Below are 21,863 nucleotides of genomic sequence, written 5' to 3'. Positions count from 1 at the left end.
TTTATTAAAGATTTTTTTTGGCTCTAGTGGCTTATTTTTCATTTATTTTTGGCTTATTTTTATTTTATTTTTTTATAATCCTGCAGCTTTGCAGAATTCAAGCAAACACCTTTGAAGGAAGAACTTGATTTAAAACTATAAACAACAACGAGGAAAGAATGAAAGGAAGTACTCAAAACAACGTTAGGTTTTATAACAAAGAACAGTCTGTTTTAAGGTCATGCCACGACATCTCAGTTTAAATCCAGACTTTGAGTAGGCCATTCTGAGGTGAACTTTTGGTTTGTTGTCCTGCTTCATAAACCTAAGTATGCTTGTGTTTATGGTCAAGAAAGATGGTCAGTCTCCTTCGCAAGCTGTCCAGACCCTGAATAGGCAAACCATTGTGTTCTTTTTCTAAATGCTGATGGTTTGTTCAATAGTGTTTTTTTTTTTGCCTTGGACGTCTCCCAAGGACTCCATTTTGCCCAGTTTATTTCTTACTGCCATGTCATTAAAGTTGAACATTAACAAAGACAGGTGAGGCCTTCAGCACTTTAGATGTTTTTCTAGGTTATTTTGTGACCTACTGAATGTGTCGTCTGTGTGTTTTTTGGAGTAATTTTGGTCTCGCTGTGGTTCACTTGGGTTCCAAAGCCTTAGAAGTTGATTTGTAATTGCTTTCATTAATAACTTTGTTTCTAATCTGTGCTTATAACATCTGTTAGCCTACTTCATGTTGTCAGGGAAATCCTTTTTACATTTCATTTATTCATTTCTCTGCGTAATGAGGACTGGGTCTTGCAAATTAAATTAATCTCAGCCTTCTGACAAATAAGGTTAATTTGAGTCCATTCATTATGTAGCAAGAAGTAGATAAGATTTTGGTTTTGTTTTATGAAGCTTCTCCCCCTTACTAAATAGGTCTGCTTTCATAAATTGTAAACTGCTTTCTCAGGTTACACTTGTTTGGTACCTGGTGTGATGTCACCAGAGACACGTGCATTTGCTTATGGAGCGCAAGTTATCTTTATCAGTTTTAGCTAACGTTAGAATTTGTTTAACTACATGGCTATTAGCAGTTTTTCAGTCTTGAGGCGTTTACAAGACATATTTACCGTATGAATATCTATGGTATTTACCGCGCCCTCCCTAATGACGTGGTTCAACGTGCACGAGCAAATAGGTGTTGGTTACGTGCTCGCTCTCGATATCGAGCGCAGTGACGTATGCTATCCGCCGCCTGTTGGTCTTTCACAGTTGGTGACGAGTATTATGAAAATGGCCTCGACCCTGCCCGTAAACGCGAATATCCAGAGAAGATGACGACGCTGAGCTCACCAAGTCAGTCAAACACCAAAGTGTCTTCTTTGAACACGTAGTTATTGGTAAGGAAAAGAGAAAGAAAGGGACTGTCGGCAGAGTAACCGTGAAGAAAACACTCCGGACCGCAGTAGATTTTCGACAGGCTGAGGAATCACCATGGAGGATATCAACTCTAACATCAACGCGGACTTGGAGGTGCGGAAGCTCCAGGACTTGGTGAAAAAACTCGAGCAGCAGAACGAGCAGCTCCGGAGCCGGTCCACGATGTTGTCTTCGTCCGGAGCCATGTCGGCGAACCACAGACCCCTGAGCGCCGGGTACGAGTCGTCCTCCCTGTCAGTGGGGATGGCAGCCGGTCTGGCCGGCTTCCCTGGGGTGGGGTTCGGCGGTTCGGGCGGCTACGGTGGGTCGGTGGAGAACAACCGCTGCTCGAGACCCCGGCTGTCCTACGACGGCATCAGCTTCAAGAGGGCGTATGAGTGCGAGGGGGCATCTGCTGCCACCTCTCTGTCTAGTATGAACTCCCTCTACCCAGACAACGCCGGGGGGCTGACGGCTGACGGGGAAACCTCAATTCTAGATGAAGTGGACATCCTAGATCTTGAAGACATGGACTGTCTAAACGAAGACGAGGACAGCTGGTGAGTGACGAGCTTGTGTTGGGTGGAAACTTGCCTGCGTCTTCAGGGCTGGCTGGGAGCTTTCATTTCTCCAACACAGCTGCTCTACACATTAGCTGCTGCCACATAGACGCCTGGCTAACAATCACCCCAGTAAACTGTCTGAAATAATGAAGTCATCCCCACAAGGAGCTGCATTGTGGATCACCAGAGGGGATTGTTTGGCACACATATGGGTGATGCCAACCCACCCTTCACCCCCTCCTGACCTGAGTACTTTGGCCTCAGCCATTCATAAACTTCTTGTTCTAGAAGCACATTAGTGAAACCTAATTCTGATGGGTTTGGACTCCAGATGATCGCTTTTAAAGTGACAGATTGCTTAGCTTGTCCTGGGAGTGGTGGAAGGAGATCAGTGTGTACAGTGAAAACCGACTTGTTTTCCTGGCCAGCAGTCATGTGGGAGAGGTAGCCATGGTTATAGTCCTCCTCTCAATTCTCTTAGCACAGCATTTGGCTCAGAGCTACAGGAGCTCTGCAGCTCCAACTGAGACGTAGCTGGGAAATCATCTCATCACGCTGGACTGAAAGCCACAACGCCTTCACAAAGCTGACCTCTAACACAGCATTTGCAGGGATCATAAACAATGAGAGCTACATTATGATATAAGCAGGTCATGTCTGAGGGTCGCACAGACGAGGATTAGCGTTTGGGAACATGTATTGTTTATCAGAATTAATCCAGCAGCCCTCATGTCTGCCCAGCAGCTCTAATGCACTCTCACTATAATGTCTGGAAAGATTAACATAGTGAGGACGTCTCCGTCTGTGCAGTGAATTGAGACGTATACCATGGGCTGATCGGTGATATCAAGGCTTACCAGGGATAAAAAGTTACAAAACAACTAAACCATATAAAGGCATAGCTATGGCTACAGTAGAAGTTTTAATTATAAGCCAGAAAATGGTCAGTGTTTTCTTCAGCTGTGTGCAATGTAAAATGTCACAGGACCTTCTCCGTCTTACTTGTTGCTGCATATTGCCGACTAGCTGGCTGAAACAAACCACACTTTCATTACCTAGAAGTAAGAGCAGTTTGGATGGTGTGCAAATGACAGGCTGGCTACAGCTAGCTGGCTAATAACACCTTCTGATAATCACTAGTACTTTATAAAACTCAGCATGGCTAAAGAGTAAAACATTTTACACAATAAACACTTGAAAATAAGCTCTACACTTTAAAACCAGCAGTTTCAGCTTAATAGCAATGTTAAGCTAAAACTGCTAACGCTAAGACAGCATTAGCAGTGCAATTGAGCTAACACTGTTATTAAGCTATCAGAGTTAGCAACTTTAACTTAGTAGGAATGACCTCTGTCACTCCTTCAGATTCCACTTCTGGACCTTATTTCAGCCAGCAGACTAGCAGTGTGCAGAAACTGTCTTAGAAAATTCAGGCAATTTACTAGAAGCGTTTTCAATTGAAGCAATGATATGATGGACTTTTTTTTTTTTTAATCTGTGGAGTTTTAAAAACAGGCCATGCATAGTTAGCGATGGGAAGTGAGTTGGAAGGGAGGAGTTATTTTGTGAGGTCGTAGTTCCAAACGTAGGCGAACATAATGATGGGCCTTCCTTAAGAGATGCCTGTTTATGCTCATTTAATCAGCTTCTGCTGTTTAGAAGATCCCTAATAGGCATCCTCAGCTCTTTGTGCAGCATAATATGTGCTCTACTCGGTGATTTATCATCCAAGTTAAGGCTGTAAATACACTGCTGCAGATCTTGCAAACCTCCTTTTCAGTCTAATTATTTGAGCTCCCTGATGTCCAGGTAAAAAAAAAAGGGGGCAAGCTCCGTCATTTGTGTTGTTTGCAGCAGTGATGTCAGGCTACTTCTGAACACTGCTCACTCGTGCTCAGCAGAGCGTTTGGCGCAGCCTGTTTTACATCAGCTTGATATCCAGGATTACCACGTAGTGCCCAGATCTCGCCAGCTCTTGTCACAGACTCCCGTAATCCCATAAATTAGCATTAGAGTGGATTTAAAACGCTCCCTGCTGCTGCAGCGCTTGGCCCATCTATGGTCGGTTACTACGCTCGTTTTATCTCGAGACGCAGGTTTACTGAGCGCCGTACTGTACTTGAATGACCTCCGTAGAGTTTACAAGTGGCGCAAACATGCAGTCTTGATGCTAGACTGGTATTTCCCAGGATTAGCTTCACTTTCCCTGCAGCACTTTTGCTTTCATCTCGCAGACTTCCTCTACGAATGCAATGGCGCTGACAGCTGCTGACTCAGATTCCTTCTCTTATCTTATCTCGATCATAAACACATTTGCTTTACTTTTAGAATAGGCCAGCTGAGTTGTGTAATGTCCTGAAAACTTTTACACCTATTTTCAGCTTTGATGGCTGCATCCTTCGAGGGTTATGAACACACTGATCACCAAACCAGATTTCTTTGTTATTGCTAAAGCTATTCTTAAACTTTCCTTTCCCTTTGTTCCCTCTTATTTCCTGCTTGTGCTGCATGTTGCAGTGAAACCAGAATATATGAGGTGTGAAGATACGATTTTTATTTAAAGGAGGAAGTTGAAATAGATCATCATTGTAATGCATTCAGTTCGGCGTTTAGTAAATTTGTTTACTGTTTGTACAGTGAGCTGAATAAATGTGTTGACTTGAATCATTATGGACTAAAAAACACAAAATCTTACCAAGTATTTTTCATCTACTTTCTTGTGCAAATATCTTAGTTTTTGTCCTATTTCAAGTGTACTAACATACAAACCACTTTTCAGCAAAATATAGGAGTTTGTTTTAAGTCAATAATTCCTTAATATTGATTAATATTGGCAGCTTTTTTTTTTTTACTTATGGAAAAAATGTCTTATAAAAAAATCTTCTAGTGGAACGAGTGGTTTAATAAATTGTTGACTTGAAACGAGCTCCTATACATTTCTGAAAAGTTACTTTTAAGTTAGTTTTGTCTTATTTCAAATGTATTAAGATATTTGCACTAGAAACTAGACAATACAAAACATTTGGAAAGATTTTGTTTGCTTGATTTGTTTCTCCTTTCTAATCTCAGGTTATATGAATCAAAGCTGAACAGTCCGCTGCAAAAAACCTTGAGTCCTATAGTGTGGTGTCGGCAAACTCTAGACAACCCGAGTCCTGAGATGGAATCGGCCAAACGCTCGCTCATCCACAGGCTGGACCTCACCCTGTCAGGTAAACTGAAACACGTGATCTTTACCTCTTATCTTTTATTTAAATAGTAGCACAAGTTAAAAAAAAAGACTCTAATTATCATAAAGTGAAGTGAAGTTATGTTATAACATGGCAGCATTTAAAACAAGCAGCTGTATTTTGTTGTTAATGGCACAGTCACTCTGAAGAGTGTAAAATATCCCGTTGCTCAATCTGGATTCAAACACACCGTTGCTGCAATATCTGCTGTTGACTTTTGGACTCCCACTAATTATAGTTGTTGTGTGGGGCGGAGGACTGGCTTCAGATCCTCAATGCTAAACTAAGAGACGGGTCATTTCCATTTTGACAGCGGTATGCTCATGTGACCGTTGGATCGTGTCGGGCTGAAGGTTGTGTACTGGGGTAGATGGGACTCTCTGCTTTGTTGTCCAGGAATCTTAAATGAAAAGCTCTATGCACGTTTTCCTCCAGATCCAGGAATGCTGGTGTTTGTTTACTGGATCATTTTCCTCAGGTTATTGAATGTGCTTGGAGATGTTTGTGCTAGATCTCACTGCACTGTCTTGATTTAGCGATGAGGCTGAAGGGTTATTCTGCCTGTTGGAGGTGATGTCAGTGTATATTTTAAAGGATGTCATCTTACATTGGCCTTCTCATGTGATTCCAGGGTGTCCATGCATCCTTAAATTTGTGTATCTAAAATTGAGACTTTAAATGGTTTTAAATTCATGAAAAAAACTGTAAGTTGGCCTCAAATACATGAATCGCAAGTCTTAAAATTTGTAGCTTTTTAAACTGGTTTTCTCACAGGACTTCTCGGTCAGCAAAGGTTTAAGTCACACGCAGACTTCATTGTATTCTGTGACATAATGAACACACATCTAAAGTAACTAGCTGCTAATGCACCTTTATTAGCTAACTAACTAGATTTTTTTGTGTCTATTATGGATACATTTATAACCAGTTGGCTGGACGACGTTCGTTTTCTATTGGCTCACTTCTGCTGTCGACCCATGTGAATCTAAAAAGCTTTCCACTCCAGGGTTTTTGCACACAGTGCACCTAGCCACGGGTGCATTGTGTGCAAAACTGCACCTGAAAAATATGCAATTTTCTTCTTTAAATTTCTGTTGCTAAAATTTCATTCATCATGGTCTTAAAAAGCCTTAAATTTGAGTTGGTAAAACCTTCAAAAGCCCTAGATTCTCCTGCCATGTGCACAATAAAAAGTTTATTCATTTATTCTCTGTCTTAAACTAATTTCAACTTCTTTACTAACTTCTATAAAAACTTGGACCAGAGTCAGAAGACACACCCGTGTGAGTCCCAAGTAATTTCCATTACACCCAGTTTCTAACAAGAGCCTAGAAATCCTGTTGCCATGGTGTTGGTTTAGTTTGTCTCTGCACAGACGTGAAAGAACAGCATATTGTTTCTTCTGTGCAGTCGCGTTGACAAAGCAGTCAGATATTTTACCTTGTTTCCAATCAATCTCCATGCCTTTTGTAAGTGCACACCCGGCTAAAATCAGAACCTCCGGTGACGTGTCTCGGTTGCATAACCTCTACAGAGGAAACGCCTGAGAGTTAGCTCCCTGAGTTAGCAGCACGTCTTCTCTCATGTCAGGCAGTCCTGATAGACTGGAACCGTTGAACGCGGTTACTTCCTGCTTTGACAGCTGCCTCCCGCAGCAGAGAGATGTCCGCTGGAGTCACTTGCCACGTTTTTTGAGCAGAAACTTTGACTCCCACACCTAAGAATCTGTTCAAGCACAGCCCGTCTCACACTTCACTGCCAGTTTCATCCCTCTTCTCCTTTTTGGCCTTTATCTCCTTGTTTACACAGGCGTCTCTGTTTGTTCTTCTCTCGTGATTTGCCCACAGCTCTCTGCAGCTGTTTTAGCTCCTTCTTTATGGACTTCAACACTCAGCTTTGTGTTGGTTTTTTGGTTGTTGTTTTTTTCATTCTCAAACATTTAATCCTGCTTGGTTTGAAGCAGCTGGTTGCTGGGTTATTTGGGTTTTTCTGTCTTTAAGTGATTGTTCTTAAGCTTTTTTGTTTTTTAATCATGGTGGGTGGGATCAGCATTTCTTTTCACTTCCTTTCAGGACATGAGAGTTTTAGGGCATACTATTTTAGTTCGTCCCCGAGCTGCAGCTCCCTTTGATTGGCCCGTGTCTCTGTGGAATGACAGCGTGCTGATGCGATGGGGCATGTTATGCAACAGCCGCAAAATCCTTAAGAAGCCGTCCGACCTTACCTAGGTCCAAACCAGAAACTTCTACCAGAAGTAGAAAAATGGGGAAAGCAGAGCACTGATTTGTCCATTTCACTCAGCATTACAGACCTACATGTCGATGTGTTGTCGACATTCCTCAGCAGCTGATCCATGCAGATGTTTGCAGGATGGACATGCTGGAATTTCCTGAATAATGCAGGAGGACAGAGTGCCGAGCCTGAGGGTGAAGGAAGAGGGAAAGTGAAAGAGGCCACGTGGATGGAGAAGGAAGTCGGCCTTAAAAGGCTGCTTTCCATTCACCACAGAGCAGCGTAAACACACCCAGCCAGAAGGAGAAAGGAACTCTGGGGTCGGAAAACGAGACGACGGCCTTCCAAACCACCAGAGGTTTCCCGGTTAACCATCTGCCAGGTTCAGATTGAGATCATTGGGCTCAGGAATGGAGCTTTCTGACTGCTGGTTTGCAGGCTGTCACAGAGAATCGCATTGTTCTGCCTGCATATGGATTGAATGGTGTGCATTGTTTAGGAACTCCATCAGGCCTGCACTCAGCATACGGTGCTGGACACTCAACCGGACTTACAGCACAGTACAGAGCTTTCATTGAGGCGATGGCTCACACACTGAGACCCAACACACTGCGGCAGATCAGGGCGAAACGGTGCCACGCCGAACGGAAGCAGTATAAAAGATTTCAATTAATGTTTAGAATTAGTCTGTCCCTCCAGGAAGTTGCAGTGATTCTTTTTAGTTTTTCTTTTTTGAATTGTAGCAAGTAGCAACCTGAAATTACTGATTTTTGCGGCACCCTTTTCAAAATGTGATCAAAGTTGATTTTATTTTAAACATGTGTTGCATCATTGTGTAGGCTTACAAAAGTTGAAATTGCTGCACATAGCCTTCCCACAAAAAGACAAGGTTTTAACACAGTTAATATTTAAAGTGCAAATAACATTTCCAAGTATGTTCTTCAAGAAGCACCTTTAACACAAATAAAATCCTGAGGAGTGCAAAATAATCATTGAATCAGAATAAACATGACATTTTTAGAGTATGAGGAGGTCATACAGAACGTCACCAAATGGATTTTGCAAAAAGAAAAGAAACGATCTAAGGTTACTGTTTAGCGTCACACATGCTTTCATCTTGCAAGTTTGGCTTTTTCATGAGATGTTGTGAAACAGGAAGATAAATTTAAGAAGATTGGTCAAAACTCAGTTGCAGAGATCGGTCAGAAAAGGAGAGCCAGAAAACATTAAGATGGTCAAATTTGTAGTAAAGTTGCGTTGACTGGTGAAAATTGCACAAAATTTGAGAGTCATGAGTGAATTTACACTGGTAGTTGTGATCGCAACTTCCTGGAGGAACTGTTTGGTTTGGCATGTATTCATTCAGTCATGGTCTATTCTTGTTGTTTTAGCCAACAAGCGCAGGAGCCTGTATGGAAGCCCTTATCTCCAGCAGAGCTACGGAAGCCCATATAGCACAAATGCAGCCAACAGCCCCTACAGCAGCGGCTTCAACTCCCCCTCCTCAACGCCCTGCAGAGTTCCCATTGTCCGCCAGCAGCTGATGCCCAGTAACTCTGGTAGGGCGCTTGTTATCTCACTCTGCTGCGCTGTATTTGTTTAGTGGGAGACTGAAATGTCCATGAATGACTTCCTGTCCAGTGCACCAGAGAAACGCAGCGACGGAGAGGAATCCTCCGGCGATCAGTCCGCAGTCCTCAGTGGACAGCGAGCTGAGCACATCGGAGATGGACGAGGACTCAGTGGGCTCCTCGACTACGTACAAACTCAACGACGTCACAGACGTCCAGATAATGGCTCGCATGCAGGAAGAGAGTATGTTACCGCAACGCTTCTACCTACAGCTGTGCTCTGACGTTTTGCCTCCCAAAGCATTTATGTTACACCATTCATGTCTGTCGGCAGGTTTGAGGCAGGAGTACGCCGCCACGGCGTCCAGGCGGAGCTCGGGTTCTTCCTGCCACTCGCTGCGGCGCAGCACCTTCAGCGACCAGGAGTTGGACGCGCACAGTCTGGAGGACGAGGAAGAGGCGGTGCACATGTCCTTCGCCTCCAACCTGCCCTCCAGCCGTTTCAGTCCTTCCCCTCGCCACTCCCCCCGTGTCTCCCCGAGGAACTCCCCCCGCTCGCGCTCACCCGCCCGCTCCATCGACTACGGCCACAGCCGGGGCTCACCGCAGCCCATCATCAGCCGGCTGCAGCAGCCGCGCCACTCGCTGCAGGGCCACGGCCATGACCTGCAGACCAGCGTGGTTAAGAATGAAGGTAAACACAGACCTCACAAGTATTGAAGTTATCAGTGCTTTTCTAATTCAAATCTGATTTAGACCTGTTGACATGAAATCAATGGTAACAATTAGGGCAATAAATCGATTTTATAGGTGGAAAAATGGATAGGTGGGTAGATTTTATTGGAGGCCCAAAGTCCAAAACATTAAAAAGTTTTGGAAAAATTACTTTTTAGAAAATTTTGATATTTTTTTTTTTAACCATTTCACTCTTTGGTTTCCCACAGGTCAAAGTTATGTCAGCGCCTGTCACTTTGTTTTACGGTTTCTGTTCACTTGGACTTTGAATTCAGGTTAACTATGACAAAATATCAGTGCTAGGCTACATTTTATTAATTACAGGTCTTAAGTCATAATATTACAAGCAGTCATAGTTAGCTGCCAATAAAGTTGAAACAACATAATAATAATAATCTCACAGTATTAGCTGAATAAAGTGGTGATATTAGGAGAATGAAGTAGTGATTTTATGAAAACTTCTACACAAAAATAAAAAATTAAAATAAGAAATGTTGAGCATCTTGTTAAGTTATACTCTGGCATTGGATTTACAGATAAGGAAGTACTTTTTCTTTTAACACATTAGCATCAAGTTATTGTCAGTAGCAGGATTTTGAAACAATCGTGCAAACGACTAATTTGGAGAAAGTATCACATGGATGGAGGTTGTTTGATTTTGATAACCCTCCCGGTAAAATTGCATCTTTATTCTGTGAATATTCTTGTAATTAAACAAACATTCTTGCTCTAGTAAGCTGTTACTCAACTCACAGAAAGGATGATTTCTCTCATTTGTAATGTTTGTAGAAAAGAAAGTAAGAAGAAAAAAAATCTTAAAGTTGGATCTGGTATGAAGAAATCAGATATTTTATCTTTAAGCCCTAGTAACAATTCAAGTGATCCACACAAAGAAACGCTTGTGTAGATTTCTTATTACTGACATCTGGTGTGAATTTCAAGTCAGCAGCTCCATGAGAATATCGGTATCTCATGGAAACGTGTCGGTACTTCTCTGCCGTTCGCTTTGAGCTCATTCGCCGTCTGTCCTGCTGCTGCAGAAAAGCTTCGCCGAAGTCTTCCCAACCTCACGCGCTCGACCGCCGTGACGGCTCAGTCGCCAGAACCGGTCAAGAACAGCCGCAGCTGCGAGTCCAACCTTCAAGTGCCAAACGGCGGCTCTCCCCGACACCAGAGCCAGTCTGCCAGTGAGTATCAGTCCTGACGGCGTCCTGAGCGATCTGATGCGACTCCAACAAACAAACCTTATTCATGCTGCAGCAGCCTTCAGATTAAATATTGTAACCACTCTGCTGACATTATTCAAGCATTTGTTTTGTTCTGCAGCTCAGCAACATGACAGGCTTTGTAATCTCCTGTTAGTCCTTGTGTGAGTGGGATTTGTGTTGTTCTTCCTCTGGAGGGACTCTGCTGCTTTGTAGTGACAAGACTTTGTTGTTTGGGTGTGTGTGTGGGGGGGGGATCCTCTTTGATGAGTCTTGGTTGTAACATCTTTTATTTATCTTTTCCTCCTGTCTAACTTTAACACGAATGGAATGCTCCCAACCTGCAGAGTAAAAGCATGGTACTGGCAGCTGGTTGGAGGACCTTTCACACTAACATTTCCCTCAGATTTAACTCTAGTTGTTCTTTCTGGGTAAAATCCTCACTCTGTAAGTAACGACTATCCATTTAAGGTAATCCTGCAAAGAGAGGGAAAGGTAATGGTGTTTTCTAAATCCAGGATCAGTAGGAACAGAGCAGGTTTCAGCTGCTGACTCTGACATGGCCGTCTGCGGGACGGGGAACTCTTGGTCTTCATGCTTTAGATCAGATTCTGTTTCCTCCTGGGCTGCAGAAGATCTTCATTGCATCTTAAACGGTGGCACATGTTGGTCCTCTCTCTGTTTCCACCTGAGCTTTGGTGGCACCAGGCATGCAGGCCCACCTAACCACTGTCTTCTCTTCACTGTAAAGCATGGGTAACCCACACCCTCTTTTTTTCTTCCCTCTGGACTTCTCTACCTCCTAGAGGAAGCATCCTCAAACTGTTTGTGTGTGGAGCCCCCTGGTGGACTTCCCAGGCTTTCTTTATGAATCTCCAGTGAAGCGGTGATTCTCAGACGTCCGTGTTGACTTGTGCCGTGTTTTCCAGCTGCTGCTCAGCTCCCAAGATACTCCGGTACTTCTCGCTCATCCCCGAAACCCAAACAGCTTCTCCAAAAGCCAACTGCCCTGCGAGGTAACGGCCTGAACCAGCTGGAGGCTGTCCAAGTGATCTCACACACTGACATGTGCACAACTTCTGCCACACTGAAAGCATGGGCTATCGACGAGTGTAGATGATGAGCTCGCCATATTTATGGGGCTGAAAAGGATGTGAGTGAAGTGCATTAAGGCACTCAGCTTGTTGTCTCTGAGGCTGTAAGGTAATGCATTTTAGATGCTGTTTGTGCAGCTCTCTTTGTGAAGATGGAGGAAATAACACGGTGGAGCAGACTGGTTGTATTACAGTCTGATGACGGAGGGGACAGTGTTCAGCTGATTGTTTATTTTATTTGGTTTTTATAAACAAATAGGACTTGTTGGATTGCTAACAGGATGTTATAGTAGCATTCAATACGGTTAGCATTAGTGACTGGACACATTAATCTAAATCGGTATTTCTCCTGCATCGTTTGCTCGGCTCAGCACAAGCTTTCAGTCTGAAACCTTTGAAAGTTTGAGTTGAGAGCCTGCGAGCCGAGCAAACGGCGTGGTGTTTTATACTTGACGCCTACCTTGGTGCAGTATTCACATAAAGGCCAGTCCAGGTGAACTGAAACCCGCCCTACAAATCCACCTGTTTGAATGAGAGGCAAAGCGCATGACCAGCCACCTCAAGGACACGTGCGCCACCACGACCCCGGGTCAGCGCTTCAGCTATAAAGCTAACTTCAGAGCCTGAGTGAACTGCAGGCATTTAGAGGATTTCAAATTTTCCATCCATAGTCAAATAGCCAGACTGTGTTTAAATATAACCCCAGAATCTCATCAACCAGCTGTAGCAAGTGGATTTAGAAATATGGCTGCTATGTGATTTTTGGGTCCTATAAGTAATAAAACAGTCTGACATTCCCACCCACATCCCCTTCCTGCCTGCTCTGAATTAAGGCCTGTCTCTGTTGTCTTTGTCCAGTCCCACTCTCCTGTTGCTTTGGAGAAGAAGGTGATTTCAGTGAGTATTCACTGGCGGCTCTCGTCTCTAAGTATCCTGTGACTGTGTTTGCGCTCCCTGGTTGTATCGATGTTGTGCTTTTGGACTGTCCTTGTTTTTGCTCCGTTTGTGACTCGCCTCATTCTGTCAACACATGACAAATCATCAGTCAGCAGCTGTGTCCAATAAGATCCGTTTCATTTTATGCTTGAGTGACCATTTTGTAGTTCCGACCAATAAGGATCATTTGTGGTAGTGGGATGTTATTTTTTTTAAATATCACCGTACTCTTTCATGCTGCTCTACTGACCTCACATTAATGCCAGTCTCACACCATTGCATTGTTGATCACCATGTCATCGCTAAAGTAGACAAATAAATGGTTTAAGTTTAAGAACGACTCGCGTAACTCGGTTACACCTGACCTCTTTCCTTCTTTACCCGTCTGCAGTCCCCTCTCCCAGTAAGCTCCGAACTCCGGCCACGCCTTCGCCGCTGGCTCTGAGGCAGCCTGTAAAGGCCACATCCACCCCCAGTTCTGCCACCTCCACCCCGACCCGCTCGCTGGCTCCGCCCCGCAGTGGCCTTCCTCGACCGAGTGCTGCTGCAGGAGGAGGCATCCCTCTGCCTCGCAGCAAGCTGGCGCAACCAGTGCGCAGGTACGCCTAGCTGTGTTCTCCTACGCTTCTACACATCTCCGTTGTTTAAATGTCATCGGATTTATATCAGTAATCCAGTTCAAAAAGTTACTGGCATAAATAAGTTTCCATGGAAACTAATCAGCATTTATCAAGATGAAAACTTTAAGAGCACTACCCGTTACAGGGCAAGATATTTGTTCACAACTTTCCTACAGAAATCCAATTTCAGAGATTTAATATACTCCCTCTCTGAGGTTGAAACAATCAATTGGATTACTCGTGATGAATCGATTATTGAAATAATTGTCGACTAATTTACTGATTGATTAATCTTTAAATACAAAAATTGCCAGTTTGCTGAAAGAACAACATGCTTAGGTAGCCATTAAGCCAAAACTGTATTAAAAATATATACATATATGGAAAAAAAGAAACTTTATCTGTCGATATATTCTTGCCTAAAACTCATGCAGTTGCATAGTTTTAGCTTCACTCAGTTCAGATTCTGTATAAAAAAAGAAGCTCATTTTTTTCACACGTTAGAAGTTAAATATACACTAAAGGAATGCTTTGTTACATTTTAGACAATAAAATTTTTTTTTATTTTAAAAAGGGAATTGAATTATTTATTTGCATCTTTTACTGCATTTTCAATTTTGTTTTAAAAATGCTCAAGTGGTTAAATTAAAGATCTGCTAAATGTGCCAGTTTTTTATCAAATTAATCATAATAATTAATAGAATAATTGATTAGTAAAATAATTGCTAGTTGCATTTCAAACAAGCTGTCTAAACCTGGTGGCTTCTCATGTTCTCAACTACGATGTAAAAAAAAATGCATCAAATTGCTGAAATTCATTTCTAATATTCTAATTCCTATGCTTTAACTTGTTGGGTAAAACTAGTAATTGTTTTATCTTTTTTTTTTTTGAGTGTTTTATCTAAATTAGTTCAGTTACCTAACTGGCTCTGACCAGTTATTCTTTAAGGTTCTTTCTTTATCTGTAATGTAATTTCCCACTCGATGGGTCCATCGGTTCTGTTATCTCAGCAATGTTCCACTGAGAAGGTCATCATAATAAAAGCCAATTCCCAAGCAGAGTTTGATCCCGAGCTGGTTAGAGATTGTGGATCTCTCCTTTTGCGAAGGAAGACCTCATTGGTCTTGTGTCTGGTTCTTTACAAGTCTTGAGCTAATTTTAAAAACCCCAACATTGTAGATACTTTGTATAATTTATAACTGTAGACATAACGTACTCTTATCAAAATGTAATTCTTTGTGTTTTCCTTTAGATCTCTTCCTGCTCCCAGATCTTACGGCAGCACAGGCGACAACTGGAGAGAAGGTTGTTACTGAGCCCAGCCAGCAGGGGGCGCTCTCCGGCCACATTATCAGAAGGAAGGCGACAACACAACAAGGCACTTTATGTACCTAGACAAGATTTTCCTTAAAGAGACAGACAGACGTGTCTAAATCAGAGTTTTAAAAAGGAGAGGAGAGACTCCACAGTGTGTCAAAGGGCATTCATCCCATCGTCGTTCTCTGGGGGGGCTGGCTCTGCGGGGGACGGGGGGCCCTCGGGCATCTAGTGCGGCCTACACAGAAAATGCCAAAGAACCCAGCAGAGGACACGCTGCCTGCAGTCATGCCTCCATGCCCAGCCTCCCTCCCGCCTCCTCTGCTCTCCTGTCACCTCCCTCAGGTTGAAATGTTTCCACACATTTCTGTTGTTGTTCTGCTCTGTGTTCAGCAGGTGTTGGTGAGTGATCTCTATGACGATGGCGTGCAGGTGAACTGTCCCGTGATGTTGAGAGAATTGTTTGATGTCTTGCAACAGTGAAAGCACCTCTCTTGTGTGGGTTGAACTCTTTAATCCTTCCTCTCATAAAGTAAAAAAAAATAAAAATGTCAGCCAGAATGTATGCACAAGTTTGTTTTACAAATTATTTATTCAAATTATTTAAGAAGCATATGTCCAAACATCCATATCAGTATTTTGAATTAAAAAAAAATTCTGTTTCTTGAGAATGTTCATTATGAACCTCAGCTGCAAGCTAACTCTCCAAAGCCACGTTTTTTTGTCTTGAAGTGTCAGATCAGTTCTGGTGGAAAACCAGAGCGTGAGGGAAGCAGCGGCCAAAGCCTCAGTTCTATAACGCCCCCTACAGGACATTTCTCACAGTGCTCAGTTAAAGGACAGCTCATCAATAAACCGAAGTTGTATTGGTTTCCAGAATCTGACTCGTTTTCTTTTTTGTTGTTATGGAGAAGTTATCACTGTCACCCATTCAGCCGATGCAACCAAGACAACTCTACTGTTTCCCAGTGATCTGTGTGTCGTTCAAGAGGGGAAAAATAAAAGGAATTGAAAATAATTTGGAAGGTTTTGATAGGCTTTCACGTGACGTGCTACATGAATCAAGAAAGGCATGCCGGTGTTAGAACAGGTGTTTGGGTCATTGCTTTGGTGGGTGTCTTCAACCAGTGCCTATAATTTAAAATTTCACTTGAGTTTGTTTATGATTTGTGCCAAGATCTTTTTTTGCTAATGATGTTTTCAGCTTTGCATCTATGCCTGGTTAATATGCTTGCCTGTTTGTTTTTGTAACTAAATCAACACACTTATAATTGCTTTAAAATGTTCCTTTTGCCTTTGTATTTATATATATATAAAAATACTGGTTCTGTAAATGAAACTATTTATTAAAGAGATGGGTGCCTCTGTCAAAGCTCAGATTTTGTGGGAAGCCAGGATGAATGTTGCAAAGACATATAGCACACACTTTGTGTGAACCATTTTTTGTTAATGAACCTTTTTATAGCCACAACCATGACATTTGGTTTTGCTGTGTAAAGTCACATTTCAAATAAAACTTTAAAAGTTTCTCCTTTCTTCTGTAGCCTCTGACTTGTTTTTTTTTTTTTTTCCTCCATCCAAAACAAAAAGTTGGGTTTAATTTGGTTGAACAATATCAATAAATGAAATAAGATTAAGTAATTGATGTAAATTACTAGAAAAACTAGAATTATAAACCAAAATGTATAGTTAATGACTATCTGGCAAGCTAGCTGGGTAGCCATCATTTCAGTAACGTCTTTAAAAGCATTATGTATTCAACACACAAACCTCATTACGTACCTGAAGTCACTTCCTGGTTGCCAGGAACAGCCTGTGATGTTTGTGCAGAGCGAAGAGGAGATTGAATCACGGGGTGGTTCCAAATCATCCCATCCCATACTGGACCTCAAAGGCGTGACGTCAGGACTCGTATCCTCTTGAAGAGTGAGACGGTGTTGTGCTGCAGACTCTGCTTCTGAGGGCTGGGGACACATAAAACAGACGGTTCACACGGATGATGCTGAATGTGGTGATTTATTGTGAGGAGAGATCACCGTAATCCATTAATGTTGCTCAGGATGTCTGATCTAGAGGACTTCAGTGCTAAACTGCTAATGGACTTTAATAATGGCTAAAAATAGATTGGAGAAATCAAAGGGTTAATTTCTGGGAAGGAAATAACATTTGTCTTGTAAAAGATTCTTACTCTGGTGCAGTACGAGAGAGAGAATATTTTTTTATATAAATCACTATTTGAACCAGAAACAGAAAAACACATTCTTCCATATTTGAGTTGTACAAAGATTAATTGTACAAGGTGTTTATTTTGTCCTACTACCAAATATAAAAAAGCAACAAAAACACAGTTAGATGGTGAGGTGTGGATTTCCACAGCAGGATTTCCCAAGTACAAAGTTTTAAAATGCACACTGAAAGAACAAAAAGCTAAGTATGTTCTGTTTGTCACAGTAAGTACAAGAGTTGAGCAGATCAGCTCGCATGTATAAATCCTGGGATGATTTTTGACAAGCTTCCATATAAAATTTTGCTTAACAGATTGCTAATAGACTTCAATGATTAAATCTGGCTATTCAGATTGACCACCAGAGCTTCCATGTGTGTCTTTGTTACCAAATTGTAATGAAATCCATGCAGTTTTCTCACTTTTTTTTCACAGCTGTACAGGTTAAAAACTTGCAAAATTCAAGACAATGGTCACGAGACTTTACCAGAATTAAATTAAGAGCTGAAACAAAATGAAAAACAAATAGAAAAGGATAGCTTGATTTGATTTTGGGGGAAAAAAAATTATAGTCAAATCTTGCAAGCTACTTGCGCAATAAAGTTCAAGAGAGCCGTGCGTCATTCGCATAAAAACAAACCCCAAGATAACTGGCAGAGCGGCAGTTTTTCTCTTTTTTGTGGATGTATAAAGCAGGAACACAAATCTGGCTGTTAGTGCTTCAACCTCTGCAGCTGAAGCTTCAGACTCCCGTCCTTTGGGACCCATCGGTGGCACCGGGCTGACTGTGAGTCGCTTTAACACCATCGGTACCGTCACATCCCCTCCGGCTTTGAATCAGCTTCTTATTGGTGACCGCGTGCCGCTAGGGGACTCATTTTACGCGCGGACACCAGCAGGCGCACAACGCGACCGTGGAGATACTTGATCCTCCTGTTGCGCCATGGAGAACTCCAGCGCGCAGGCAGCTGCCTTCACGGACTTTACCTCGTCCACTTTGAAGCAAACCGTGGATTCGCAGCTCGTTTCGGAGGGATTTTTAGCGCCCGGTGGTGCCATGCTCCTGGAAGGCGGCGCACTCAGGACTGACGCGGGGCTTGGATTTATGACCTCTCCCCAGACGGAACCTCCACACCTGGTGCCTGCCTTCTGGGACTCCCCACTCAGCCACGGCATCAATGTGTTCGTCGGACTGGTTCTCTGCTTCACCATGCTGGGCCTGGGCTGCACCGTGGAGGTGAGCCAGCTCGAGGAACATATCCGTAGACCCATCGGGGTGTTGCTGGCTCTGGTGTGTCAGTTTGTCATCATGCCCCTGGTGGCTTTTCTTCTGGCTTTAGCCTTTTCTCTGGATGATGTGGCAGCGATGGCGGTCCTCTTGTGTGGCTGCTGTCCTGGTGGGAACTTGTCAAACATCATGTCTCTGCTAGTCCACGGAGAGATGAACCTCAGGTAGGTCCCGTGTGCTCACCCAAATGTGCAGAAGAGTTCACAGCGCGCATCAGAACGCGTCTTTCTTACATTTACGCACAGAATAGGTGAGAACAAATAACGTTACGCTCTAAGTCTGACCTGAAGTAATTTTTGCATGTCTGTACAGTGATTCACAAACCGCGCCCAGCTTTCTGTAACAACTGTGCTTCTGTCCTCTGCTCTCCCCAGCATCATCATGACCATATCCTCCACCCTGCTAGCGCTGGTCCTGATGCCCCTCTGCCTCTGGATCTACAGTCGGGCCTGGATCAACACGCCCGTGGTTAACCTGCTGCCCTTCGGGGCCATCATCCTGACCCTGTGCAGCACCCTCATCCCCATTGGTTTGGGTGTTATGCTGAGATATCGCCACACACGCGTGGCCGACATTGTTTTAAAGGTAATGTCTGCTCCAGTTACTTTAGTTTTTAAATATATTTGACTTTTCCATTGGAAATACCATAGGGGCTTTGCTGTGGGGTTTGTGGAGACCAACTTTGCGCAAAGACGCACTGCGTAAATTTTCAGCGCTCATCATTAGAGGCTGGGATGGGAGGTGTGAGGGGACGGTGACATCAGAGACACTGAGTCAGGGAGAGCTCCTCCCTGTCCCTTCTGATACAAGTCTCACACGAAGGAGGCGTCTTTGCACTGATGCAGCCCAGCTTGGGATGCGATGTGAGTTTTTATTAAACCAAAACAGATCAGAGATCCTCAACAAACGATGCCCTACCCAAAATATCCTTCAACCCTGAACGCTACAGCCAAAAACTTCACTACATATTGTTGGGAATTTATGTGACAGACCAACACAAAGTGATGTATGGCTGTGAACTAAGGCATAATTAAAAAATTTTTTTAGAGATGCACACCTGAAAAGTTTTTTTGTGCAGTTCCCTTTCCTCTAAAACGACAATGGAATCGTTTGGATCAAAACATTTTCATGTGTTAGAATGGTCCAGTTAAAGCCCAGACCTGAATCAATTTGAGAATCAGTGGCAAAAATTATGTTCATGTAAACTCCCCATCTCAGGAGCTATTCTGCAAATGAGAATGAACTCAAATGCCACTTTCTACAAAGCTGGTAGATATAGAAACTCCAAAAGCTTTCTAGAAAGTATTGAGAATAATAAAATAAAAAATTAATGCTGCATTTTTCATTTTTTTTTTTTTTTTTTTTTTTGCAGAGAATGTACACTTTTCCTACCACTTCACAGTTATTAGGGCTGGATGATGATGTGTCTAGAAATCATATCACAATATAAACGTTTCATATCAGTCCATATCAAAAATTATCAATTAGGTTTTCTTTTGTTTTAAATATCTGAAATACTGCTAGACTGGTTGCAAACAGACGTGGCTAACTCTGAAACTGCTTCTGTGCAAGTTACTCAAAGGGTTGCTGCTAGGCAACCAAAGAGCAAGAAAGTTAGTTGATTCCACCAACCTTGCTTAGCTAACAGCTAAAGACTTTCCTCTGCCTACATTCCCCAGAATGCTGTGTGAGTCTGGATCAGAGATGAGTAAAATGATTGGTCACCTTCCTAAAATAATGGTCGAAGTCATAAAAAATAGAAAGAAAAAAGGAAAGAAAACTCCACCTCTTTCTCGCCAAAAGGCGATTCAGCCAAAAATCACTTTTGATAAAAAAATAACTTAGGCCATTTTCTTTTTTAGGAAGGTAACAATATTCCATCAGACACATTATGCATACATATTGGTCACGTCTCTGTCATGATATTTATCATTATTGATTTATTGTCCAGCCCTAACAGGTATGCACCATTTTATGTTGGTCTATCTGATAAAATCCCAATAGAATGGACTTAATATCATGGCCGTATGGAGCAAAATGTGAAAAACAACATTTTACTAAATAAAAAGTTGCCTCAGTCTTTCTGATCCAGCGACCCTCTGTCCTCAGGCTTCCCTTTGGTCTCTCCTGGTCACCCTGGTGATGCTGTTCGTCCTGACAGGGGTGATGCTGGGGCCGGAGCTGCTCTCCACCATCCCTCCCTCCGTGTACGTGGTGGCCGTCCTGATGCCTCTGTGCGGGTACGCCGCGGGCTACGGCCTGGCCGTGCTGTTCGACCTGCCCCCCAACAGCCGCAGGTCTGTCTCCCTGGAGACGGGGTGTCAGAACGTGCAGCTGTGCACCGCCATCCTGAAGCTGGCCTTCCCTCCTCAGCTGATGGGTGGGATGTACATGTTCCCCCTGCTGTACGCGCTCTTCCAGGCAGCCGAGGCCGGCATCTTCATCCTGGCCTACAAGCTGTACAGGAAGGAGGTTCTGCGTAAATCAGACCCCATGATGGACGGCGGCGTATCAGACATAACGTATCAGAGGTTCCGTGACGAGGACCTTGAGCCGTCTTATGGTGCTGTGACAGTGAGCGACCCGAACACAATCGTGCTGGAGCCCTGCCCTCCTGACCCCACTCCTGTTTAATACTTTAGGAATTGACATTTCTTTGCTGCTGCTCTTAGGAGATGAGACCAGAACATTTTGATTGCCGTCGTTCATTAAAAACAAACAAACAGGGAGATGAATGTGAAAGATTGATGTGGGGTGCTTTATGTCATGAGCTTAATTCATTCAAGTTAATCACTGTTGCCTTTTAAAATGAAACAACACTGCTGTTCCCTGTGGAGTAAAAAAAAAAAAAAAATTTACAAAGATTTATGACCGTGTGTAAGTGATGATTTAAAGAACATATCAAAACGTGCAACCAAGCCTGTGCCAAGCTGTATCTGTACATTACTGTATAAAGCAATTAAAGATCTATATGTAGTCGACTTGTTTTTCTTTTGTTTTTACATCCATCAATATTGCACTACTGTCATCTCTTGGATTTTGCTACTCATAATTTTCTTTCCTCCAATTCTCTTAAAGAGTCCGGTACTTTTCAGAAAACAACATAGATTTCATTTCCCTGCATTACTATTCAACTGAGCAATCACATTTTCTAATTTGAGTTCCCTATTATAGACCTTTTTTACTTCCTCAATAATATTCTTTGACACACATTTTGTGCAACTAATATTAAACCAATTACATAAACCAGTAAAATGTTTCTCCACCTTAAAAACAATGCAGTTAAAAAAACTGGCCAGTTCTTATTTTATTTATACTTATCTAATCCCTTCTATTTATCCCTCTAATTTTTATAACATCAATGTTGCATCCTGTCTAAATGTTTCCCTTTTATTTCATTATCCTATCCCATTTTTCGTAACTTTTTACTTTCTTTCAAACTCTACTTATGCCGAAGAGAA

At 42.7% G+C, this 21,863-nt stretch overlaps 2 protein-coding genes across 4 annotated transcripts; both read left to right on the top strand.

Annotated features, from left to right (window-relative positions):
* Window positions 1-380: 380 nt before the first annotated feature.
* LOC103137131 (SLAIN motif-containing protein 2) lies at window positions 381-16,426 on the top strand. 3 transcript variants are annotated; one of them, XM_016670716.1, is made up of 9 exons: window positions 381-1,946; window positions 5,019-5,161; window positions 8,803-8,970; window positions 9,053-9,226; window positions 9,317-9,676; window positions 10,758-10,904; window positions 12,875-12,913; window positions 13,344-13,551; window positions 14,826-16,426. In XM_016670716.1, exons 1-9 carry the CDS (start codon window positions 1,462-1,464, stop codon window positions 14,887-14,889), a joined length of 1,788 nt encoding a protein of 595 aa, XP_016526202.1. In that variant the 5' UTR covers window positions 381-1,461; the 3' UTR covers window positions 14,890-16,426. The 3 variants fall into 3 exon arrangements, with proteins under 3 accessions (XP_016526202.1, XP_007550780.1, XP_007550781.1); XM_007550718.2 differs by lacking the exon at window positions 12,875-12,913 and adding an exon at window positions 11,852-11,938; XM_007550719.2 differs by lacking the exon at window positions 12,875-12,913.
* A 1,312-nt stretch (window positions 16,427-17,738) lies between these two features.
* slc10a4 (solute carrier family 10 member 4) lies at window positions 17,739-21,383 on the top strand. The gene is made up of 3 exons (XM_007550789.2): window positions 17,739-18,566; window positions 18,777-18,987; window positions 20,512-21,383. Exons 1-3 carry the CDS (start codon window positions 18,058-18,060, stop codon window positions 21,034-21,036), a joined length of 1,245 nt encoding a protein of 414 aa, XP_007550851.1. The 5' UTR covers window positions 17,739-18,057; the 3' UTR covers window positions 21,037-21,383.
* Window positions 21,384-21,863: the final 480 nt, after the last annotated feature.

Source organism: Poecilia formosa, unplaced genomic scaffold (genome assembly GCF_000485575.1).
Source record: "Poecilia formosa unplaced genomic scaffold, Poecilia_formosa-5.1.2 Scaffold37, whole genome shotgun sequence".
Taxonomy (NCBI): Eukaryota; Metazoa; Chordata; class Actinopteri; order Cyprinodontiformes; family Poeciliidae; genus Poecilia; species Poecilia formosa.
The sequence above is the reverse complement of the archived record's forward strand: the minus strand, read 5'-3'. Positions and strand labels throughout refer to the sequence as shown.

Bases quoted from the DNA above. Each gene is read 5' to 3' on its own strand.
- slc10a4 (XM_007550789.2), top strand. From the start codon at position 18,058: ATGGAGAACTCCAGCGCGCAGGCAGCTGCCTTCACGGACTTTACCTCG. The intron at 18,567-18,776 runs GTAGGTCCCGTG...TGCTCTCCCCAG, and splicing joins CACGGAGAGATGAACCTCAG to CATCATCATGACCATATCCT. The intron at 18,988-20,511 runs GTAATGTCTGCT...CTCTGTCCTCAG, and splicing joins TGGCCGACATTGTTTTAAAG to GCTTCCCTTTGGTCTCTCCT.
- LOC103137131 (XM_007550718.2), top strand. From the start codon at position 1,462: ATGGAGGATATCAACTCTAACATCAACGCGGACTTGGAGGTGCGGAAG. The intron at 8,971-9,052 runs GTAGGGCGCTTG...CTTCCTGTCCAG, and splicing joins GCTGATGCCCAGTAACTCTG to TGCACCAGAGAAACGCAGCG. The intron at 11,939-13,343 runs GTAACGGCCTGA...ACCCGTCTGCAG, and splicing joins AAAGCCAACTGCCCTGCGAG to TCCCCTCTCCCAGTAAGCTC.